Raw genomic sequence first — 25,609 nt, 5'->3', positions numbered from 1 at the left:
CTGTCTGGTGAGCTCTGGTTCCCAGTGACAGACAAGACTCAACTGTGAGGGAGCTGGGGAAGCCCCCGTGCAGCGAGTGTCTGAGCGACTTGTGTAGCTGTGAGCCTTTGCCACTGTTGGAGTGCATTCCGAGTATAACTGTATGTCTAGTCATTGTTTTGTATCAAGGTCCACTTAGATGTCTTCTTGAGAACTTGTTTGTGAAATAAATGTTTAAAATAAATGACTCCCACTGGTTTTTGCCGTAATTTGAAGGGTATCTTCTATTAAGGGAAAAAAGAATTTATCTAAGGTAGTAAGAGCTGAATTTCAGTCTCATTCCAGTTCGCTGCTCCCCCCACATCTGGCGGGGATCTTCTGTGAGTGCACAGCTATTCTTGTGCAGCAGGCCTCTGATAACTGGCACTGCCATTGTCCCAGATAATGTTTGGCTCCTGTTCTAGGGTGGAATTAGCCTTGCCTGTATATACTGCGTGTATTCTGGGTAAGGCACTCACCCACAGCCTTTATGGGGAAACACGTCTCGACGATTTCCCCAAAGACACAGTGTTGCTTTCGATTTATTTGATTTAAAGGGTTGCAGCGGCTTCTACTTAGTACTTCTTCCTGTAACAGCTCCAACTCCATGGGTCATAGAGTCAAAGTCGAGATTTGGCCACTTGCTGAGGATATATTTCCAGCCACACTCTCAGGAGCTGTACGAAGAACCATAGATTGGATGTAGGGAGCCAGTTCACCTAAGCATGAGGTAGATTCCAGACAAAGTCTCTCTCTCCCCTGGACTTTATAAGCCTCTACCCTGGGCAACCGACTGCAGTAGTACCCAAGATTTTCAAGAATTGTAACTGCTCAGAGTGGGTACCTAAGAGTCCCTGTATGTTTTCTATACTTTCCTTGAATAAATGCACACGACCTTTCTGGAGGAAGCAAAGATAAAGGCCAATGCTATTTGTGTACAGTGTTGTATCAAAGTTCTTCCACAAGATCGCCTGAACGTCCATGTCTACAGAGATTGAGGTCTGCGAACTGACTTAGATCTGGGAATAAGATGAGAAACTTCAAATCTCCAAAGGGGAAAAATCTCTAAAGACCACAAATTTTCAATTCCTGTAAACTAGTTAAGGCAACTAGACTTTAAGGGAGGCGAATGAATGCTTTGTGTTTCGAGGAACACTAAAAGGAACGTAGTCAGTCACAACCCCCAAACTCCATGACGAGTCCAGGGACTTGGAGGGGAAACAGTGGCTTTGGGTTCCAAGAAAGGCGAATGCCTAAACCCATGCTGAGGTGGTCAGACTCTGGAAGAGAATGGAAGTGTGCAGGTAGAGGGGATGGGGGCAAGACCTGAAAGGCCTTGGTCTTAACGGTTTCTTGGATACATGAGCATAGAGCCCCTGGAGCGTGCAGGTGTGCTAGGCATGAAGATGTGGAATTGTCAACAAACGGTCCCTCTTTCAAGAAACCACCCTGGCCTGGACAAGTGTGACTTAGCTATTATATGGCACACACCATCTCTGAGACTACTCCCAACAGTGGCACCATGTGGTAGACAGGCGAATGGCAGCAGCAGCAGTCACAAAGTAAAATGTTGCGACATGAGAGTAGAGGATTGGCATACTTCCCTTTTGGATTGCGTAAACTCTCAGAGTTCTTGCACAATCCTGTGAGGGAGAGACGCAAGTGTGTAACAGTAGGCTTCCCAACAACAGGGCATGTGAGGACTCCACTTCTAGCAAAAGGGAGTGACTCAGTACTTGTCCTCCAAGGGTCTAGAGCAAAACATGCCTATTGGAATAGAAAGAACAGTAGACCGTGTGTCCAAAACCCTGGATTCTGATTGAGCTCTGCCACTAGATCACTGTGTGATTATAGGCAAGTTATTTAGCCTTTCTGGTTTGGGAGTTGGACAGCATGGGGGTTCCCAACCTTTTCTCTTTAAGAGGCCCCAATCCTTATATGAGGGTAGCTGACTGAGAAAATACATATGGGCAAAGTCCATTTAGAATCTCCTTGCCAGAACTCCACCCCCTTGCCTTCGTTCTGACACCTGCCAGTTGCAAAACCTTTGATTGAATGATAATAAATATAAGCTAACACACTGTCCATGTATTATGTACTAAGTATTGTGCTAATGCTTTACAAACATTGTTATTCCTATAAGCATCCTGAGGCAATATTTCCATTTTACAGATAAAGAACTGAGACCGAGAGAAGTTAAATAGCTTCTTCAGGCTTATACAGCAAAGAAGTAAATGTTCTGAGATTTAAACTCAGATCTTTCTCAGAATCCAAACTCGCAGCAGCTACATTTCACTACTATCATAGAGTTTCTACCTCTAACATCCTAGAATTCTGTGCCCTTGCTTTTGAGAAGACAGGAGGTGGGTTGGAGGTGAACTTAGGAGATCTGGGTCAATTTTGGATTCTGCTCTGTAGGATCAGAATGAATTTGGGCGTCATTGAGATCAGCCCGTGCCATTCTTTCTGTCAATGAGTACTTAGTCCCTTCTACACAGCAAACACGAAGCCGAAGAATGTGGAGTTTCAAAGATGAACTAGCATTGATCTTCCTCTTGAGAGATTATGGTCTAGAAATTGACATGAAGAGATTGACATGCAAGTCAGGAGTGAGAAGAGTTACACGTTTTTCCGTCCCCTCTCTTAATGGCGGCCCAACAGGCAAGTAGGAGACAACTCAGGAGACATACTGTCCCTTGTTCAGAAGTATAATGACCACGGTCATGAACCCTGCAGTCAGACATACCTGATCTTGAATTTTGCACAACCTACCTACCAACTATGTGACTATAGGTAATGTCATCTCTTGGAACCTCAATGTGCTCCTCTGGAAAATGAGAACATAAGACTATCCACCTGTGTGAGTTTCCTGGGACTGCCATAACAAATGACTACAAACTCACTGGCTTACAACAACAGAGATCTATTCTCTCACAGTTCTGGAGGCCAGAAGTCTGAAATCCAGGTGTCGGCAGGACCAAAGTCTTTCCAAGGCTGTGGGGGAGAATCCTTCGTGGCCTGTTCTAGCTCCTGGTGACTCCTGGTACTGGTATGTGGCAGCCTAACTCCAGTCTCTGCCTCCCTCTTCACATGGTCTTCTTTGTGTCTCTGTGTGTCCTTTTCTGTCTCGTGTAAGGATCCTCTCAGATTTAGGGCCCACCCTAATTCAGTATGACCTCATCTTGATTCTTACCTTAATTATGTCAGCAGAGACCTTGTTTCCAAATAGGGTCACATTCTGGAAGTTCTAAGTGGACATGAATTTGGGATGACACTATTCAAGCCACTACACCTACCTTACAGGATTGTTGTGGGGAGTAGATGAGATAATGTATGCAAAGCATTTTGCACAGCACTGGGCAGACAGTACACACTCAATGAATGCTAGCTGCACATGTGTGGATATCTGTGTATATGAACATGTGTGTATATATGTATATATAACTATTGTGTTACTAGATTTACCAAAGGTTTATTTCATTATTTATTTCACCCAAGGAAATAGTAACTTTTATTATTTTTCGCTCCTTGTGAGTGTTCTAAGTTTCTTGTTTCTGATTTTATCACATTATTTCCTCCCTTTTTCTTTTCTTTAGGTTTTTTGTTTTATTATTATTGTTATTTTCTTTTTCCCCAAAAATGGTTTGGACATTTGGGGATATCGTGTCCATTTTCTCAGTAGGCAGTCTCTAACTGTCTTGGTGAATTTCTCTAGTGAGCATATTCTTCACTTTTACTCAGGCGAGCATTTTGTTCATCTTGTAGAAGTGGGTGAGTTTTCGTTTGATGTTGAGGATTGGTTTTCCCTAGCACTTCTTTGTGGTGTTATAATGATCATCTTCCATAAACGACCCATAAATTCTTACAGAGAAGATGCACACTCTACTTGTAAAGTGGGAAGTTCAGAATATCTTTTTATCCTTTCTTATTCTTATATTCATATCTTCCATACAAATATCACTGTCTCTCGAGCCCTATATTATGCACATTATATATTTCCTTGGGAAATCCTTGCAGCTCTGGGCCACCGCCGCACCCACTCTCCTCCCCAGCTGAGTGTGATGAGTGGGCTGACCCACATCCTGGATAGTACTGGGCACTACACCAGACCCTGGACTCCGCTTTGGGGTTTTCAGCAGGGCGCTGAGGTCTGTGATCTGGAATTGACTGACTCGAGACCAAACTGGACTGTAGAATGGACTCTGAGCTTCAGACAGGGCTCCAAGATGGGGCTGGCTGAGTGAGGGGCAGGCTCTAGGTTGGCCAGCTACCTTGGCACTGGACTCTGAGCTGGACCCAAGCTAACTAGACCCAGGACGGCCAAGGCCCAGACTTTTGCTTCTTCCCCAGCAATTCCCATTTCTGAAATGAAAGGCAAGCCAATGAGCATGTAGAAGGAAATACTGGACTATTTATTGCAAAGCTAGATTGGCAGCTCAGGAAGCAAGGAAATACATAGAATCGGGGAACAAGAGAAGGAGAAAGAAAAGGGTGGGGGAAATGAGCTGATGTACACACACAGCCGTCTCTTCCAACTGTTCTGCTACTGGAACTTCTCTGTCAAGAAAAACTCTTCTGTTGTGCTGTTTCTACCTCCCTCGGGGCAGTGCTGGCAACATGTTCCCCAGGCTGAGGGCTCTGATGAGCACAAAGGAATTCAAAGAACCTAGAGCATCCTCAGGACTTAGCAGTTGTCTGTCTATCCAAGAAGCCAGACCCAGGTCAGTTGCTCCTCTGGGCCTCTGCCCTAGCAGGAAATGAGAAGCTGTCCTGTCTGCAGTCCAGGATGGGTCCACTGAGGGCAACTGGAGTGGTAGGAATTCCACCATCTCAGCTTCACCGTCCCTTTAGGATTAAGCGAGTTTTCCCGTCTCCAATGAGCAACCTACAGAAAAAGATGGCCCAGTGAGGTCTCTGAGTCTCTGGAGGAGAGACGCAGCCCTTCGTCAATGTCTCCAGGCCCAGAATTCTCCAGACAGGAAGTTCTTTCCTAAGCCTTCCCAGTCTCAGTAGCCAGATCGCCTTGGGGAGCAGTAGAAACTCTTTCCTGTTTGGTTTCCAGCCCTTTTCCTGAAGGTGCCCATCTCTGCCATTCTGAAAGCAACAGACAGAGAATTATTGGTGATGCTTTTCACTGCGCCGTGGGCTAAGCCAGGACTGCCGATGGGCAGTGATGTAGATCAGCCCAGCCCGGTGACTGTCCTCTCCCAGACAGCGGGACATAGGCCCAACTTGTACCAAATCCAGACCCTAATCCCTGCACCGCCTGGAGCAGGAAGAACAGGACCCTACAGGTCCTTGAGGCTCACAGGAAGAGAGCCCGAGGAGAAGCAGTCAAGCAGATATTCTCCCTCTGATACTTCAACTTTATTATCTATCGCACAACTCCAGGGAGTACTGCTCACATTGTATTTTATGTGAATGGCATCTCCTGACGTGCATGTTCTTGGGGCACCAGATACATGGTTTTCTTTGTGGATAGGGCCCCCCGGAATTGCACAGCACCCCTGTGGGGAACTGCTCCTCCCCTACCCTGAGTCCATATGGTTGTTCGGGTAAGGTTACCCTCACGCCCCCTCTAGGATTAGGCTCATGCTCCAGACATAGCCCACAGGAGTGCTGCCACCCATGGCTACAGTGATCAATTCAGAGGTAGACCTGACCCAAGCTGGGCCGGTGCAAACCAGCGACCATGAGACCCAGGACTTTTGCTAGAGTTGTTGTTCTAGTTCCTCTGCAGTTGTTAAGCTGCTAGGATATAAGCCTAGAAAGCATCTTTGCCACTACTGGAGAGCCTAACCAAGCATGAGGCTTATGCAGAGGACAGCTGAGCCTGTGAGAAAGATCAGGTTCCAAGGCATTGTTGGAGCACCTACCTGAAGCCAGTGCTACCTCTGAACTTTTCAGTTATGCGAGCCAATGAATTCCCCTTTATGGTTTAAGCTGTGTTCAGATGGATTTCTGTCACTTGCAACCAAGTGGCACAGAGCCATAATCTTCACCTCTGAAGAAGGCTCCCTCTTTCCCTTCTCCAGCCCGAGTGAGACCCCCGCCCTCCAGCCCTGGACGCTCTGGGAGCTGTCACCAGGTCCCCCTCCAATGGACCAGTGGCCCCGGTCACACTCCTACCTGATGAGTGCTCCTACAAGCAGGCTGGCCAGGAGTGGGCCCAGCCAGTAGATCCAGTGGAAGTTCCAGTAGTTGGCCACCACAGCAGGTCCAAAGGCACGGGCAGGGTTCATGCAGGCTCCTGACACAGCACCCCTGCAAACACCCAGCCACACAGGTCACCAGGATCCCAGCCAGGCCCCACTCACCTCAAGTTCATTTCCCCAACTAGGCCTATGTCACACACCACCCAGAAACCCTCTCTGAGCTACTATATCATGGGGTTCTGGGGGGTTCCAAGGAAGACACAGGCAAAGAAGCTATCACTTCTTTTTCATTCAGAAGTGAAAGGCTTGACTCCTCCCTGGGCATACAGTCTGCCACTCCCTACACACCCTTCTAGAAGAATGGCCAACAAGGTGTTGCCTGTTGGGTGATGGCAGGAAAAGAAGGTGGATCCAGGTCCTCTCCAAAGTTGATAAAGCAAAGTCAAGCAATTGCCAACTACATGAACTTTGGAGTCAGGCCAACCTAGGTTCAAAACCCAGCCCAGCTATTTCTAGCTGTGACCTCTGTTTAACCTCTCTGTGTTTCAGCTGAGGTGAATGTAGCTATTTCATAGGTTGTTGTCAGGAGTGAATGAGAAAACGTTTGTGTATAACCCATGTCACATAATTCGTGAACAATGTTAACTCTAATCTGGCTGACCTGGTGGAGACTCTTGTTGCACCACAAGCTTGGGGCCCAGGATCTCCTCCAGGGGACTGTTCCCCAGGTGTCTGTATCCTTCCCCCATTCACTCAAGCTGGGGTCCTAAAGACCTCATCCCTCCCCCAACCCGGCGTCTAGTAGGCAAAGCCAAAAGGAGTCAGTAGGCTTGCAAGTGAGTCACTAGAGGGCAGCAAAGTCCAGCCACAGCTTTACACGCTCTCAGCTCCCCAGACTCTGCTTCCCAAACGAGGGCACGGAGCTGGAGGGCAGAGAGAGGCGGGAAAGCAAGAGTCGCTTCTGTGTCCAAGAGAAAGGAAGGAGTTAAACGTTAAGCAGTGGCTGCCTCATCCCCTTTAGCAGATTTGGGCTCTTGTTCCAGATCTGTCACTTAATTTGCCACTGCCCAATGACGTTAAATAAGTCACTTATGTCCTCTCCGAGCCTCAGTTTCTTCATATATAAAATGGGAGAAATAATCCCTGACCCAACCTTGTCTCCTTAATCCCTTCCCAAGCCTACTGAGAGGCTCAACATAAATGAGACAGTGGGTATGGAAGCCCTTTGTAGGACCTGACTGTCCACTGGCTGGACAAACATAGCTTGCAGAAATGTTTTATTGACACTATGAAAATTGGAAAATTCCACATAACACTCCAGTCTTCTGACTTCCCTGGAGTGAAATTAGAAGATCAGTCACCCCAGCCCATATTCCCACACAGAAGTAGCTTATCAGATTTTCATAGTGGTGGCCTCCTTAGATGCTACAGTCCCCACCATTCCCTATTGTCTGCCCAGTGCGAGCCCACTTCCCTCATTTGCATTATCTTCATGGCCTCTGTTGGCAACTGAGCCTAATCTGCAGGACTAACCTCCTCCAGAACTGAGCCTCAACCCATCACTGGGCACCACAGTCCCACTGCCAAGGGACACTCACCCTGCCAGGATATCCACGGTGACGGAGAAGCCAATGGAGAATGGAGCCAGAGGGCCCTGTGTTTTCTCATTGATAGCACCCATGCATACGGCCAGTGTCAGCAGTGTTGTCAAGACGATCTCTGCCACCAATGCCCCTGCCACCTGCTCCAGCTCCTGGACTGTCACAAAGGCCGCCCCAGATGCATTCCAGAACCTCTCCTCAGGACTCACCGCCTGTGGAGAGAAGTGGCTCAGCCTCACCAGGGGTAGAGAGACAGCTGGGAGCAGAGGGGAGGGGGTCCTAAAAATGCATGCCCCAACCTTTACAGCCGTGAAGGGTTCTGTCCAATGTGCAGCCAGATATATCTGGGTCCACATCTCTGCTCCACCAGTTTTTACTGTGTGGCTCTGTGTGAGCTATGGGACTACTCTGAGCCTCATTTTGCTCATGTGTAAAATGGGGAAAACCCAGCAGTGGCCCCAGGTGTTGTGAGGCTGAAGCTTATATAACTTAGATAACCCTCTTTAAGAAAAATAATACAGTACAAAAATACCTTACTTTTACAAACTTGGCAAACACATATGACCAGGTGACCCCTTTGCCAGCCCCCGATAAGGCTCCTTTGAAGGGACCTGTTGCAAGGACAGCTCTGAAGCTTAAGTTCCATCACCTTCACAGGAAATTGGCCACAGGGCTTGTCGCAGCCCCTGGAGAGGGAGGATGGCAGAGCAGACAAGCTTCTGGACGCTGGACCTAAATCTGGGCTCTGCTGCTCACCAGCACATCTGAACTTAGGCACATTACTGACTTCTCTGTGCCTCCATTTCCCCGTATAAAGTGAGGATGATAGTAACAGCTCGTAGCTCAGGTAGCGAGTGTCCTCTAAGGATTGTCTGCGGCTTCTGGGGAAGTCGTTGGGAGATTAAACGAGAGAAGATATTGTAAAGTGCAGGGAGGGTGTCCTTAGTCACCGGCAGCTGCGCCCTGCACTGCTCACCGTCATGTTTGACAAGTTTGCAAATAGCCAGGCTTGAGGGAGAGTCTGGGCACCACTTTCCCCTGAGGATCAGAGCAGGATGGTCGCAGTCCCATTCTACACACGGGAACAGGGTCTCATGCGGGGGCGTGGGGAGACCAAGGCAGGGAGGACAGCAAAATGGGATTCGAGACCGAAGTCTGCCATGGGCCAGCACCAAGAGCCATAGTCCAAACCCAGGCCAGGCTGACAGGGTGCCCCCGTCTCCAGCCCCAAACCCCCACACTCCATCCTCCCCCAACCCCTCACCCATGCCAAGCAAGGCCTACATCTTGAAGGGCCCCTTGAAGGCTTAAGGGAGACAGGCAAGAGAGAAAGAGAGAGAGGGAAGAAGGAAGGAAGGAAGTTAGGCAAAGAGGGAGGAAGGGAGTTCGTCTGCGGAGTTACTTGTAGAGCTCTAAAAATTCTGTGGCTGAGAGGAAGAGCTCGTCTTCCTGTTGAGGTGGAAGGATTCCAGATATAAATTAAATATTAACTCCCATCAAAGGTAGAGTAACTCAGTTTAAAGGCAGGCAAGCTGGAGAACACTCAGAGAATTTAGTTCAGAAGTTTCTCAAGAGAATAACCAGGTTCATCCCGTAGCCTTGGTCGGTGTTCAGTGAGATGTTTCTAGAGTGAATGAACATGTAAATGAATGAATGAATCAATGGATGGATGGATGGACGAAAAAACATTAGAAGTACCCAAAGCCAGAAATGGACTCAGGAAGAGAAACCTCAAGTCTTGAATTCTGCTTCCTGGTCTGTCCAGGGAATGGCTATGTCCAGACACAGACAGAACAGGGTGGATTTGGAGGGAAACAAAGGCCCTTTGAGGGTCCCCTCCCCAGTAGAAAGGGCCCACCCAATCCCAGTGGAGGAAACAGAAAAGAACTGTATACTCCCACCCTACCCTCTACTCCACTAGCCCCATCAGGGCCAAAGCCAGCAGCCCAGACCCCTTGGTGATCACCCACCTTGGCCAAGGCAGCCCCAATCAGCCCCCCACACAGCTGGGAGATCCAGTAAGGAAGGAGCATCGTCAGGTTGAGACCTCCAATCAGCGTGGCTGCCAGGGACACCGCAGGGTTGAAGTGTCCACCACTGTCACCCACAAAAACAGAAGGAAGTCATGAGGCCAAGGCCCAGGCTGTCACCCAAGGGAATGTGTCCCAACCAGACGCCCAGCCTGACCTTGCAGGGCCAGAGTCAGTCAAGGACCCAGCCCAAGTATAAAACGGGAACCAAATCCTGCCCGTTTTCCCTGAGGTGCCTGGTGGTGGAGGGAGGCATAGGTGGGGAGAGCCGGGGAGGAGAGAACAGCCCTGTTTCTGCCCTACACCCAGACCCCAGGATGGCCCAGAGGAAGAGCGTGGTCGGAGACCACCCCTGAGCTCTTCCCAGACTCCCCCAGAGCTCCCTCAGCCCTTCAGAGACGTGGCTGTAGGTCAGAATGAGACCCCAGGCTCCAAATTAGTAGCCCAAGAGAGGCATCCTAGCCTCCTCTTATAAGTAACCAGGCCCCAAACAAGAGCTCCTGATTGGATGCTAAACTAATAAAACTAATTAACTAGTTAATTGCTAAACTAATAAAATCTCCGTTTTTGGTCTGAAAGTGTGATTAGCATTGAGTGTAAAATTGATATCGGGCTTTATGGCAATGCCATTGGGAATTGGGAGTGAGGTCAGAAGTTCAGGGGTGGGTTGGGGATTGGTATCTAGAGTTTGGGATGTGAAGGGGGTTAGACAAAGTCAAACCTGAGGTCAAAGAGCCAGTGCAATTTGACCGGCCCCTCCACTGCTCATGGAAAAGAGCCCTCCTTTTCACCAAGATGCTCAACCAGCCCAGGTCCCAGAGCCAGGAGGGCCCCAGCATCCTGCTAGCCCCATCAGCATCCCATCCAGTCTCACTCAGAAGGGGGAGATATCCTCAGAGATTGACCCATTAAATCTCTCTAGGTCATGAAATGGATGCCCCCATAAGAGGGAAAGTGACCCCAAGAGCCTCCATGTCACACAAGAGCCAAAGTGCCCCCTCAGGTGTTAAAAGCCCCCCAGTGGGCCTGCCCACACCCAATGGACACAGAGCAATGAGCTGAGACTGGACAGAGAAACTTGGTTCTGGACAAAAGGACTTTGTCCAACACGCTGACACCTCGGGACCAGCTGCCCAGCTTGTCTGTCCCAGCTCTATACACAGGCCCTCAGGGGAGCCTCATGCATGATTTGGAAGCACCAGCCAAGGCTCAGACTCAGTAGGTGGAGAGAGGGACAGCCAGGCCTACCTGGCCTAAATTTGGGTCCATGACCAAGCTCGGCCTGGGCTCTGTCAAAGCATAGAGATGAAGATGGGGTGGGGCAGCCTCCCACAAGACACTGTACGATTAGAACCCTCTCCTGGGCCCAAATGGGGAGAGAAGCTGTTACTCAGAGCATGGCTCGACCAGGAGAGGACTGACTGTGTGGAGCATCACACAGATTCCCGAGAGTAACTTCACACTCACTGATGATAAAACAATCAAGACACTTTCTAGTTTATTCATTCAGTGTTCACTCAGCAAATATTTATTGAACACCTACTATGTGCCAGGTGCCATGTGGGGTGCTTTATATGCCTTATCCTAGATCTATTTAACAACCTCAAAGTCGGTGTCCGGCACGCAGTAGGTGCTGGATAAGTATTTGTTGAAAAGCAAATGATTGAATAAAAGGTTGGTGCAACAGATAGTCTACTGCGGTGAGTAAGGGGTCTCTCCAGTCAGCTGGCCTGAGTTCAAGCCCCAGCTCTGCCACTGAATAGCTATGTGGCCTTGGGCAAGTTACATAACCTTCTGTGCCTCAGTGATGCTCTACTTCATATGGCTGCTGCAAAGATATAATGAATTAATAAGTGTATATATATATATTATTGTATATATGGTTAGCACTCAACAAATACTAGCTACTACTCTTATTTCCATTTATACTGCTGCACACAGAGACTCAGCTACTTACCTTGATCTCCTAGCTAAGAAGTGACAGAGGTTGCATTCAACCCCAGACCCATCGGAACAGAAGACTGTGTTTTTCATCTCACCTGCAGGCTTGGTTGAACGTTTAAAGAGAAATGTTAAAGTTCTCTTTCTAGTCTGTTTTCTGGGAAGCTGTATTTTAATTTCCTTATTCAGATCTATTTTCTCAGTGAGATTAAATATAGACCGACCGGGTCGTGGCTCACCTGCCAGGCGCCACCCTGAAGACGGCCGCACGAGGGCTAGCCTGCCGAGGAGCTCCCAGCCCGCGCGCGAGGCTGTGCAGATGGAACCCCTGCCCTCCCTGCCTCCTCTCTGGTCACCGTCTGACAGGGAGACACTGCAGGGGTGTCTGGACCTAGCGGGGAGTCCCTCGGTGTGTTCTTCCTCATGTCTCTGCCTTCCCCGAGGCTGGAGTAACCCCATGCTAAAGGTAACAAGACCACAGCAACCTCAGTAGGGACTGAGCTCTTCACATCATGTCACTTCGTGCCTCCCCCATGAGGCGCTGGGCCTGCCTCTTGGCTCTGCCTCTTACTGGCCATGGAAGCTTGGGCAGGTTACGTGGGGGTTCTCCTTCACAGCTGGAAAAGGAGGACAATAAGAGTACTTCCCCACGGGGTTGTTGTGAGGATTAAATGAGTTACTACCTGTAAAGCGCGTGGCACATGGTTAGCCCTACATATGTGTTGGCTCGGGAAATAGTTTAGAAAATATTCTATTGTTCCCATTTTAGAGGTGGGGGAGCTGGGCTTGGAGAGTCACTTGCTCAAAGCCACAAAGCTCGTGCGCTGCAGAGCTGGGATTTGAATGCAGGCAGTCTGACTTCCCAGCCCAGCGCCCATCCACAGTGCTCTGGGAATGCTGAGTATGTGCCCAGGGGTCCCTGCGGACAGCTTTGCTCCCCACCCCTGGCTCCCCAGGTTAGCACCAGTCTGATGGCCAGAGCCGGTCTCACCTGATGTTCCCCAGCGTGGCGATGATGAGGCCCAGGGCCAGCCCATGGGCCAGGGCCGGCTGCAGCCTCCCAGTGTCCACCCCATTCTCGATGACCGACAGGCACCCGATGAAGATGAACAGGGCTGAGCCTAGCAGTTCAACCAGGCAGGGCTGCATGAACCGCTCGTACCAGGACCCACGCGACCTGCCCCCCATGCTTGGCTCCTTCACCTTGCCACTGCCAAATTCAGGGTCACACATAGACATGGCTGCCTACAGTAGGAAAAGAGAGAGTGGACACAGGTGGGAGGAGAGCCCAGAAAGAAGCCCCTGGTGCTCCAACCTTGAATGAATTCTCAGCAACCTCTGGGACGGCCAGGCTGCAGGGGCAGAGGCCAGCAGCCAACTCACCTCTGCAGACATCAGACCTGAGACAGCAGGGACCCTGGCTGCTTCCTGAGCTTGTTGGGAAGCCCACACCTGCTCTTCTGAACACACCTGTCTCCAGGACGAGGGTCACTGATCCCGCTACAGGCTCTGCCCCTTTTAAAGGGCTGCAGAGGCTCCCTGAGATGCCAAGAAAGCAATAAAGCCTGGGTGGGAGGTGGCCTTGAGGCCCAGAATAGGAAACATTTTTTTTTATCTCAAATGGGCAGGGCAGGGGGTGGTCAAGATTGCTGAGCTTTCTGCCAACAAGGTGAAAAGGCATTGACTTAGCTGTGTCACCTGGGAGCGCTCCAGGCCTTTCCCAGCAGCAGAGGGAGGGCCCGGCTCGCCAGCTCCCCAAGGTCGCTATGAGTGTCCAAAAGAGGCTTTTGTGTGTATAAGGATATGAGGGGTCCCCACCAGGTTGGGACTACACATGGGCTATAACAGCAAACTCATCTTCAATGATTTTTCTATGGATTCCCACGGACATCTCCTCCCATCTGAGGTCTCGACACCTCCACTTGCTCTTCCTGCTAGCTTGATCCATGAGTGTGCAGACAGAAGACCGGCCACTGACAGAGGCAGCAGAAGCCATGTGGCACCATGGCAAAGCCCACAGACTTTGGAAACAGGCTGCCTGGACTTCCAGCCCAACTCTGCCAGGAACTGGCTGTGTAACCTTGAGCGTGTGGCTCACCCTATCTGCTCCTGAGTTTTCTCCTCTGTGAAGTGTGGTTGACAGTAACAGTACCAATGGCATAAGGCCATTGGGAGGTTTAAATGAGTTATATAATAAGGTGCTTACAACAACACCACACACATGATCAGCACAACGCCAGTGTCTCCTGATTTAGAACATACATTTATGTGTAACTAATATTTATTGAGCACTTTCTACATGCCAGGCGCTGGGCTAAGAAACTTATATGTATTATCTCATTTAAACCTCACAACAACCCTGTGAGGAAGGTACTATTACAGGCATTTTACAGATGGGGAAGCGTAAATTCAGGAAAGTTAAGTTTCCTCGATCATAGAGTTTTTGTGATCGCAAAACTTGTGGGTTACGTCACAAAAAGAACAAATCCCGTACGATTCCACCTATCTGAGGTCCCTGGAGGGTCAAATTCACAGAGACAGAAAGGAGAATGGTGGTGGCCAGGGGCTGGGAGAAGGGGGAAGTGGGGGGTTGTTATGTAGTGGGTACAGAGTTTCAGTCTGGGAAGATGAGATAGTTCTGGAGACGGGTAGTTGCACCATAATATGCATGTACTGAACTATACGCTTAGAGTGGTGAAAATGATCAATTTTACGTTGTGTATATTTGACCACGATTAAAAGAAAACGTGTAGGTTAAGCTACTATATTCTGCTGCCTTTCTAGGATGGATGGAAAGAAGGCTGGAAGGAAGGGAGGAGGGTTGGAAGGAGAGACATGTTTCCTTAGCCGTTCGCCCAATATTTAAATACCTCCCCCCGCCGGTTACTGGCTGGAAACGTGGCGGTGAACAAAACATTGCAAAGCTTCCTCTCTGTGCTCATAGCTGTTCCCTGAGGGTTTGTCTGTATAGCTAGAGACAGGCAGAGAAATGATGTTAGGGATAAGAGGATTCTAATGATAACTTCTACCATTCATGGACTACTCACTGTGGATCTCACGCTGTGCTGAGCGCTCTGCATCTGTTCACAGCAACCCTGTGAGATAAGTCCTGCTGCTTCTCATCCCCATCGTCAGAGGATGAAAACAGGCACAAAGAAGTTGAAGAACTGGCCCAAGGTCATGTAGATAAAAAGTAATCCGCTTCAAGACAGCAGTGCGTGTATCTGAACTAGAGTCTGACTGTTTGCTGATAGCTCTTTTCAGCTGGGGGCCCAGGACACAGCGCCTCTGTTGACCGACCGTACGTCTCAGAAGGCTTCGTGTCTGCTCTCTTGCTGGTTGTCTTCAGCCCTGTTCTCTCCCTCCTCCGTACCCACAGCACGGTGTACAAGCTGTTTCTCACACCCTCCCCCGTGTCCCTGCAAATGGCAACATGAGAGAGTCGTCCAAGCCGCAGCATCCCTGTCTCCCTCGTTCTTTGTCCAAGTGCTGCCAAGTGCTGCTTCAGAATATTTCTCTCCTGTTTTCACCCAGGGCTTGATTAGTTCTTGCTTAGTCTCTTGAAGAAAACCAGACCTTCATTATTCACCTGCCAGATGCTAGGCCCTACACTGAGCACCTCACACGTATTATCTTAGTTAATATTTCCAACAATCTTTTATTTTCCCCGTTTCACGGGCAGGGACTCCTAGCTGGTGTTACTATGATAACTCCCCATCTGGTCTCCATGCCTCACCCGATTGTAACTGATCCCTTTAATACTGGGAGCCAGCAGGGCACAGTTTGGCACTTGGGTCTGGGTTTGAGGATCAGGCTTCTCTGCTCTCACCTGCTGTCTGGTCTCTCTGCCTCAGTTTCCTCTTCTATAAAAGTGGGCTGATGGGGGCTGGCCTGGTGGCATAGTGGTTAAGTTCACGCTCTCTGCTTTGGCAGCCCTGGGTTCACAGGTTCGAATCCCAGGTGCAGACCTACACACCGCTCATCAAGCCATGCTGTGGCAGCCTCCCACATACAAAATAGAGCAAAATGGGCACAGATGTTAGCTCAGGGACTATCTCACTCAGCAAAAAAGAGGAAGATTAGCAACAGACATTAGCTCATGGCCAATCTTCCTCACTAAAAGAAAAAAGTCAGTGAGACTGGACTAGTTCCCCCTGCTCCCATCCCCATTCAAAGTTTCTCCCAGTCTTCATCCAGCTCAAGGATGTGGACTTTCTCTCACCCTGTCCAAATCCTCTTCAAAAAAAAAAAGTGGGCTAATGGTGGTACCTATCCCCACTGGCTTGTTGTGTGGATTAAAGAAGACAATGGACTTAGCACAGTGCCCAACTCAGAGCATGTTCTCAATAAATAGTAGCTACTTTTATGGTTTGTATTAGTCAGAGTAGGCCAACCCCTGTAACAAATAACCCCAACATTTCAATGTCTGAGCATAATAAAAATTGATTCACTGCTCACGTACTGGTCCATGGCAGGCTCTTCACCGCATGGGGAGTCAGGGAGCCCAGCTACTTCTCTCCTGGAGCGCTACCATTAGGTCCTCAGATCTTCTCCACCAGGGAGCAAATGGAGAAAGAGCGAACATGGAGGGTTGTGCAGGAGCGTTTTGTGAGCTAGGCCTAGAAGTGGCAAATGTTTCTCTCATCTGTATTTGATTGGCTGGAACTCAGGCACATGGCTTCACCCGACCACAAAAGGGCCTGGGAAACATAGTCTAGCTGTATGTCCGGGAGGAAAAAGAAAGCCATTTTGTGAGCACCAAGAAATTTCTGCCACATAGTAGTTATTATCCGTCAGCCTGTCCGTCTCTCCACACTTTCCTGACGTAAAACCCTTTAGTGCCTGCTTTGGCTTTCAGAGCAAAACCAAACCCCCAGAGACAGCTGCCTAGGCTGCGGGTTCTACCCGACTCATCTCCTGCCTAACAATTTGTCAGATGAGCCATGCGCCCTCGCCCCTCCCCGCCATGCTGTTCCCTCTGTTTGCAGTCCTCTTTTCCCTCTTGGCCAACTTATCCTCATTCAAATCTCAGATCAGGCATCCATCCTCCCTGCCTCCTGAGCCAACTAGATATCAGTCCTCTAGACATGCCCCTCCCTCGACAGAGCCAGGGTTGGACTCAGCAGCTTCAAAACCAGTGGTTCTCTAGAGAAAGACTGAATGTCATTCAGAAAAACAATGTATTTGCACAACAAAAGAATTTTTGCATGGCGTAATGTCTCCATATGTGAGGTACTGGTCTCCCAAAACCACTAGAATACAATGGACTAGGGAGATAGTTTCTGCCTGAGAAATTGTTTGACTGTCTTCCAACCCCAGATCTGCTTGACATCACCAAGGCCTCTAATTTTTATCCCTGTTTAGATGGCAGCAGTTCAAGACATCTCCACATCTGGAGGCACCTGTCTGCCATCCACCACCAGCTCCAGACAGAGTATAAAAGCAGGTCACATTATCCCGGCACCAACCTTCCCTCCTTTCTTGCATTGATGGCTGCACTGTCATGCAAGAATGTGATGCTGGTGCCATGGCAGCTATCTTGAGCCCATGAGGTACAACTTGCCAGAAGGGTAGATCATTGATAATACCACCAGGCCACCAGATTAACTCCAAGACCAACTACTCCAGACTTCTTGTTAAATAAACCTGAAGTACCCAGATTTTGTACCAGGGCACACCAGAGAGCCATGAACTCATAGAGGGGCTGTAAGATATTTTCAATTTCAGGGGAAATGTAGTTATGTTCAATATCTATCATACAACTTGCAAACTACTAGTTCAAGGTAGTCCACAGTTTTAATATTAAAAGGCCTTGCACAACCAGAGGCACTCACAACTAGAATATACAGCTATGTACTGGGGGGCTTTGGGGAGAAGAAGAAGAAGAAAAAAGGGCTTTACATTCCTTTCAATGACATCGTATCTTGGCAAAGCTGGTCATATGAGAGTTGCTATAATAAAAAGCAAGTACCACATGAAAATCAACGTGGAAGAGGAAATGAGGGTGGCAATGTCCAATTTGATTCCGAGGTCTGAGAATTGTGCAGTGCCCCAAAGGTACACACATCCCATGATATGTGACGGTAGTATTTAAGAATGAAAGTTATTTAAAAACTCAACTAGTGCCCAGCGCCATGGCCGAGTGGTTAAATTTCCACACGCTGCTCTTCAGCAGCCCCGGTTTGTGGGTTTGGATGCCGGGTGTGGACCTACTCCACTCAGCAGCCACGCCATGGAGGTGTCCCACATATAAAAACATAGAGGTAGATTGGCACAGATGTTAGCTCAGGGCAAATCTTCCTCAGCAAAAAATAAATAAATAAAATAAAAACTCAACTAAATTGAGTTAATTATAGCTATTTCAGAATGTAATAAAAACATAAATAAAATATTTTTCCTTTCAATGCATGTGTATTTTTTTTTAAATGGCTACTAAGTTGTTAGGACACAAATATTAAGTTTTTTGCGCCTAATACTTAATAAACAGAACTATTAGGTATTGCTGTTGGCCCAGGAACACGTGAACCAAGACAGTTTGGGAACCTCTGAAACAAACAATGCATGCCCTCCGTTTCAGGGTCTGGGAGCTGAGTTTTCTGTCACCAGCAGCAGACAACATTTCCAGCTGATACACTCCCTTCCAATGTTCCAGAGATACGGGACTTAGTTAATAATTTCTTCTTGAAAGGGGCCACTGTTCGTGATGCAGAGGCTGGATACTTCAGGCTCGTCCTGAGATGTGTACTCTGTGGACAGTCGTAGAAACTGAAAGCAGAGCCTCGCATGCTTCTGCAACTGGCTTTCTGTCTATCTCAGCAGCTCTGCTATTGTGTTCAGTGTATGATCTCTTGGAGCTCAGGCAACTGAGTTGTTGACAATGAGTCTAGTCGGCTCCTCTCGGTCTGCTCAGACTGTAGGTTCCGTTTAACCTGAGCACTTTCCTTCCTCGCAGAAGCCGCAGCGCCCTCTTTCCTCCCTGCAGCATCAAGATCAAATGCTGATGTCTGCTGAGCCCCTGGTAACTAGACGTCAGATGTGTGCGCTGTTTCAGAACTCTCCACAGCCAGAAAGTCACTGGACCGAGGCCGCAGTCCACTAAGTCTGACCAGTAAGGGGGCCTCTGCTCATCATCTGCATATTTTGAACAACAACTAAAATTGTAGTAAGCATAGCTACCGTTTACCAGGGTGCTTGGCACCATGAGCTTCTTCCGTGTGAACAATCAAAATGTTCCCACCTCTTCTTTCTCTTTTGGTTTTGCTCTTTTCTCTACTAACCAAATTAAATACCTCTACAGATCTCGTTAATATGGTGGCATAGGCAGACTCTGAACTCACCTCCTCCCACGAACACAACCAGGTTACAACTATTCTTGGAAAAATTACCCCAGAAAGAGAACGGAAAACTGGATAAAAAGAATCCCCACAACAAGGGACAGTCCTGACTGAGGCCGAAGAGGTAGCACTTCCTTCTGGAGAGAAAAGAAAGCCAGCTTTGTGAGCCACAGAGCTCCACAGCCGGCCAAAGGGAGCCACCCTAAGGTGTGCAGTCCTCCTGGAGAAGTGGGGACCTTAGTGGGGGCACACATCCATGGACAGCTAATTTTCAACAAGGGAGCCAAGAACATACAATGGAGAAAGGAGAGTTTCTCCAGTAAATGGCGTTGGGAAAACTGGACAGCCACATGCAAAAGAATGAAAGTAGACCGTTATCTTACACCATACACAAAAATCAACTCAAAATGGACTGAAGACTTGAATGTAAGACCTGAAACCATGAAACTTCTAGAAGATAGTATAGGCAGCATGCTCTTTGACATCGGCCTTAGCAGGATTTTTTCAAATACCATGTCTGACCAGGAAAAGGAAACAATAGAAAATAAACAAATGGGACTATATCAAACTAAAAAGCTTCTGCACAGCAAAGGAAACCATCAACAAAACGAAAAGACAACCTAACAATTGGGAGAAGATATTTGCAAACCATACACCAGTTAAGGGGTTAATATCCAAAATATACAAAGAACTCATACGTCTCAACAACAACAAAAAAAACCCCAACAACCCAATTAAAAAATGGGCAAAAGATTTGAACAGAGATTTCTCCAAAGAAGATATATGGATGGCCAACAGGCACGTGAACAGATGTTCAACATCATTAACTATCAGGGAAATGCAAATCAAAACTACAATGAGATATCACCGCACTCCAGTCAGCATGGCTCTAATTAACAAGACAGGAAACAACAAGTGTTGGAGAGGATGTGGAGAGAAGGGAACCCTCGTACACTGCTGGTGGGAGTGCAGACTGGTGCAGCCACTATGGAAAGCAGTATGGAGTATCCTCAGAAAACTAAGAAGAGATCTACCGTATGATCCAGCTATTCCACTGCTGGGTATTCATCCAAAGAACTTGAAAACACAGATGGATAAAGACACATGCACCCCTATTCATCGCAGCATTATTCACAACGGCCAAAACTTGGAAGCAACCTAGGTGCCCATCAAGGGACGAATGGATAAAGAAGATGTGGTATATATACACAATGGAATACTACTCAGCCGTAAGAAATGATGACATCCAGCCATTTGTGACAATACGGATTGACCCTCAGGGTATTATGCTAAGTGGAATAAGTCAGAGGGAGAAAGTTAAGTACTGTATGATCTCACTCATAAGTAGAAGATAAAAACGACAAACAAACACATAGGAACAGAGATTGGATTAGTGGTTACCAGAGGGGAGGAGGGGAGGGAGGAGGGCGAAAGGTGCGAGTGGGCACATGGGTGTGCTGATGGATTTTAATTAGTCTTCGGGTGGTGAACATGGTGTAATCTACAAAGAATTCAAAATATATTACGATGTATACCTGAAAGTTACATAATGTTATAACCCAATGTTACTGCAATTAAAAAAATTGAAAAAAAAATACCCCTACAGAAGAGGAAATCCAGATGGTCAACACACACGAAAAGACAATTCATCTCTAAAAGCCAGAAAATAATTCAAAATAAAGCAACAGAACAGAAATTTTTTTAAAGTGACAGTATCCAATGCTGACAAAGATGGGGGAAGTAGGCAAACTCATTCATTGCTGGTGGAGGTGTCAATTGCTGCACTATTTTGTGACACAATCTTGCAATATTTATTGACATTCATATACCCCTAGAGCCGGAAGACTCATGTTTGGAAATTTATCCTATAGAAATAAGAGCTCCTGTAGGTGAGCACATACGTCCGGGAACATTGATTTCATCATTGTTTATCGTAGAAAAACCTAGGAACTACATGAATGGTCATAATTATGAAAGCAGTTGAACTAAGCAGGAAATAACTACTCCAGAAGGAATGCCTGTTTTCACTGTCCTGAACATCCCATAGTTTTACTCACCCCCAAGCCTTTGGACAGTCTATTTCTTTTACCCAAATTGCTCCCTAATTCTGGGAAAATCTTACTCATCTTTCAAGTCTCAACAAAGATATGATAATGTTTTTAAAGGAAGTAAAAGAGAAAGCATCATGGAGAATGTAAATCGTGTGCGCTGGTTAGCAATTGGATGAGGCTCACAAAGCGAAGGAAGTCAGACACAAAAGGGCACGTACTGTGCAGTATAAAATCCAGAAATAAGCAAAGCTGACCACGTGACTAGCTCTGGGAGGCGGTTCCTGGGGTGGAACACCGGGTGACTTCCAGGACACTGCCACCTTCTGCCTCATGATCTGCATGGTGGCTGCAGGGTGAGCTCACTTTGTGAAAAGCCATCAAGCTGTTATGATTTGTGTACTTTTCTGTGTGTATGTTATACTCCAATAAAAAGTTAAAAATAAAACCACTCTGTTTGTAGCAAGTTACTCTCTGGACATAACCAAGAGGAAATCTGTAGGTGAAGCTATGGTCTCTAGGAAGAGAATATTGAATTCAGTCTCTGTGTTGTTGGCTGGAACATTTTATCCCCATAAAATAGAAAATTATGCACATTTGGAAATTGTCTTTAAAAATCAGAAGACTTTACTATGCCCTTTATTATTCTAGTGATTGAAATTAACAATAACAGCAAAGGTTAACAGTCAGCAAGCTCTATCCCAGGCATTGTGCTGAGCACTTAACAAACGTCACCCCACCGGTTCCTCACAACCATCCGGTGAGGCAGGTATTGTTCCCAGCTTGCGGATGAGGAATCTGAAGCACAAAACCTGGCAACTCACTAAAGGTCATAGGTGGCTAGCATCAGAATCGATTTGCTGACTCCAGGGCCTATGCTCTTAATAGGTAAACTGTCTAAAAACAGAAGCCAGAAATATCTTTGGACAGATTCATTTGGGTTTTTAAAAATTATTATTTCTGAAACAGCTTTAAAGAGATATAACTGACAGACAACAAATTAGACATATTTAAAGACATATTAAACAATGGATGTTTTGACACATGTATTCACTCACGAAACCTTCACCACAATCCAGACAGCGACGTCTGTATCATCACCGAAAGTTTCCTCGTGACCCTGCTCCTGTTCTCAGGCTATCACTAATCTGTTTTCTGCCGCTATAGATTAGCTTGAATTTTTAGAATTTTATATAAATGGAATCACACAGTATGTGCTCTTTCTTATCTGGCTTCTTTCAGTCTGCATATTTATTTTAGATTGATCCATGTTGTGTGAAGTTCGTTTCTTCTGGCTACTGTGTAGTATTCTATTGCACGATTATACCACATCTTGCCTAGCCATTCATCCGCGGAGGGACATCTTGCCAGTTTGGGGATGTTACCAATAAAGCTGCTATGATTATTTTTGTCCAAGTCTTCGTAATGATATATGCTTTCATTTCGCTTGAGTAAACAACTAGGAGTGGAAGGTAGGTGTGCATTTGACCTTCAAGAAACTGCCAAATTGCTTTCCAGAGTGGTTGTACATCCCCACCTGCAGTGTATGAGACTTCCAGTTTCTCCATCTTCTCACCAACAGTGGCATGGCCAGTCCCTTGGATTTGAGACATTCTAATAGTCGCATAATGGTATGCTATTGTGCTTTTAATTTGCATTAAAAATCTCAATAAAATATTGAAATAAAAATCTCAGTTAAAAAAGAAAACACTAAAAAACAAAAGTTGGCTGTGTCTAACTCATCCACACAGAAGTAAAATGTTTAAAAACAGGAGTGCCTGCGCCAATTTACATTCCCACCAACAGTGCATGAGGGTTCCCTTTTCTCCACATCCTCGAAGCCACCATGGAAAACAGTATAGAGGTTCCTCAAAAAGTTAAAAGAAGAACTACCTTATGATCCAGCAATTCCACTTTTGGGTATTTACCCAAAGAAAATGAAAACACTAATTTGAAAAGATATATGCATCCCTATGTTCATCTCAGCATTATTTACGATAGACAGGATACGAAAACAACCTAAGTGTCCGCTGACGGATGAATGGATAAAGAAAATGTGGTGTCTATGGATACAATGGAATACCACTGAACTATACAAAAGAACGGAATCTTGCCATTTTGCGACAACACGGGGGAACCTTGAGGGTATTACGCTAAGTGAAATAAATCAGACAGAGAAAGACAAATACTGTATGATTCCACTTGTATGTAGAATCTAAAAAACAAAACAAAACAAAAGAAACCTCACAGATAAAGAGAACAGATTGGTGGTTAGCAGAAGGGAGAGGGGTTGGGGGCTGGGCGAAATGGGTGAAGGGGGTCAAGAGGTACAATTTTCTAGTTACAAAACAAATAAGTCATGGGGATGTAATGTACAACACGGTGACTGTAGTCAACAATACTGTAGCACATATTTGAAAGTTGCCAAGAGAGTAATCTTAAAAGTTCTCATCACAAGAAAAAAATTGTGTGACTTTGTATGGTGACAGATGGTAACTAGACTTATTTTTTTGTGTGTGTGTGGTGATCATCTGGCAGTGTATACAAACATTGAATCATTATGTTGTACACCTGAAACTAACATAATGTTATATGTCATTTATACCTTAATAAAAATGAAGGAAGCGAAACAAAAAAGAATAAGTAAATAAAAGCAAGAGTGGGACAAGTAAAGCAACGAAACGTCTTTGCTTTTGTTTTTCTGACTTTGTTTTAAAAGAGAATTTTTTCAAATGGAAATTTTAACTTCTGATTCTAATAAAAGTGCCAAACTGCAACATTCTTTAAGTGATAACATCTTTCTAGAAACATGACAATATTTGTCATTTCTCAAAATAAACTGTATGATTATATTAAACATATTTTCCCAAACAACATACATTCCCTTCCTCACCTCCAACCTCCAGAAAGTCTGTCTTTACATCAGGCTTGACTGGCTGATTTAATCTGTCTGTGGTCCAATGGCCTACTGGAGCCCGTTAGGGAAGGAGAGTAAACCGGTCCTTGTTTGTGATACAACTGCATCCCAATGCTGCTCCTCCTTGCTCTATCCGTCTCTGCCCTGTTATGCGGAACTCGAGGCACAAAATTAAGTTCAAGGCAAATTTATTGCATGGCCCTTTGATTTAAAGGATACTGAGCAAGAATCTAATTTTAGAAATGTATTTTTATGCTATAAACTTCTTGTGATTCACTGAAAATTAACAAAGATCAGGAAGGTCCCTAGGAGAGTATAGGTGAGGGGGTGCCTGTGTGCTAGTGTGTGCGCATGCTTGTGTGAGAATGTGTAAGCGCTTGGAGACGTAAGAGGACTTCCCAGGCTGGCTCACCCTCAGCGCTATTGACATTTAGGACTGCGTAGTTCTTTGTTGTGGGGGCTGTCTTGTGCATTGTAGGACGTTCAGTGGCATCTCTGGCTTCTACCCACCAGCAGCAGCCACCACCCCAAGTTGTGACAACCAAAAATGTCTCTAGATATTGCCAGCTGTCTCTTGGGGGGCAAAATTGGTTGAGAACAAAAGAGGATTTTGGCTATTTGGGGAAGCGCCTCTGCCTGACCCCCACAAGGCGATGATGAAGCCCAGGGAGACGATGCCGAGGGGCCTGCAGAGACCCAGACATTCAGCACTGCGCTGTGGCATTTTGGGGATGGTGGTCAAGTGTTTGCTCAGAAATTATTTCTGGCTTGGCAATGAGACCAAAACATCTCAAGTTGCTTTATTGATGTATCCAGTAAATTCGTAATGACCTTTGCTGTTTGCAGAGCACCAGGCAAAGTCTAGGATGAGTGCCTTGTCAGGAGGCACAGGGCAAAAGGTTTCTTTCCTCTCAGATTCAGTTATAATTTTTTTTAAATTTAATGTCTTAGTGAGGTAAAATATACACAACACAAAGTTTATCATTTTAATCATTTTTAAGTATACAGTTAAATGGCATTAAATACATTCACATTGTTGTACGGCCATCACTACTACTCACCTCCAGAATTTTTTCATCTTCTCAAACCGAAACTGTGCACCCATTAAACACTAACTCTCCATTCCTCCCTCCTCCCAGTGCCTGGCAACCACCATTCTACTTTCTGTCTTTACGAATTTGCCTACTCCAGGGACCTCATATAAGTGGAATCATACAATATTTGTTCTTTTGTGTCTGGCTTATTTCACTTAGCATTATCACCACAAGGTTCATCTATGTTGTAGCATGTGTCAGAATTTCCTTCCTTTTAAAGACTGAATAATATTCCATTATATAAATATATACATACCCACATTTTATTTACCCATTCATTTGGTGACGGACACTTAGGTTATTTCCATTTTTGACTATTGTGAATAATGCTGCTATGAACATTAGTGTAATAATTCTTTCTCAATTGCTGAAAAAAGTCACTTTTCTTAAAATTACAAAAATATCTTTTACCTCTGCATCAGTGGTTGGCTTCCCTGACAATCTTTCTCTCACACTTGCCCTCTCTCCTGC

The 25,609-nt window shown here is 46.4% G+C and overlaps 1 protein-coding gene across 1 annotated transcript; it reads right to left on the bottom strand.

Moving 5' to 3' along the window:
• Positions 1 to 4,665: 4,665 nt before the first annotated feature.
• Positions 4,666 to 13,140, bottom strand: AQP8 (aquaporin 8). Its single transcript, XM_046665279.1, has 6 exons — positions 13,129 to 13,140; positions 12,737 to 12,990; positions 9,745 to 9,871; positions 7,772 to 7,986; positions 6,148 to 6,282; positions 4,666 to 4,903 (listed from the first exon to the last, which is right to left on the bottom strand). Exons 1-6 carry the CDS (start codon positions 13,138 to 13,140, stop codon positions 4,855 to 4,857), a joined length of 792 nt encoding a protein of 263 aa, XP_046521235.1. The 3' UTR covers positions 4,666 to 4,854.
• Between the last annotated feature and the right edge of the window lie 12,469 nt (positions 13,141 to 25,609).

Source organism: Equus quagga, chromosome 7 (genome assembly GCF_021613505.1).
Source record: "Equus quagga isolate Etosha38 chromosome 7, UCLA_HA_Equagga_1.0, whole genome shotgun sequence".
Classification (NCBI taxonomy): Eukaryota; Metazoa; Chordata; class Mammalia; order Perissodactyla; family Equidae; genus Equus; species Equus quagga.
The sequence above is the reverse complement of the archived record's forward strand: the minus strand, read 5'-3'. Positions and strand labels throughout refer to the sequence as shown.

Coding starts and splice junctions, on each gene's coding strand:
- AQP8 (XM_046665279.1), bottom strand. Junction 9,872..12,736: donor GCCACGCTGGGGAACATCAG/GTGAGACCGGCT, acceptor TGTGGGTGACAG/TGGTGGACACTTCAACCCTG. Junction 7,987..9,744: donor TTGGGGCTGCCTTGGCCAAG/GTGGGTGATCAC, acceptor TTCTCTCCACAG/GCGGTGAGTCCTGAGGAGAG.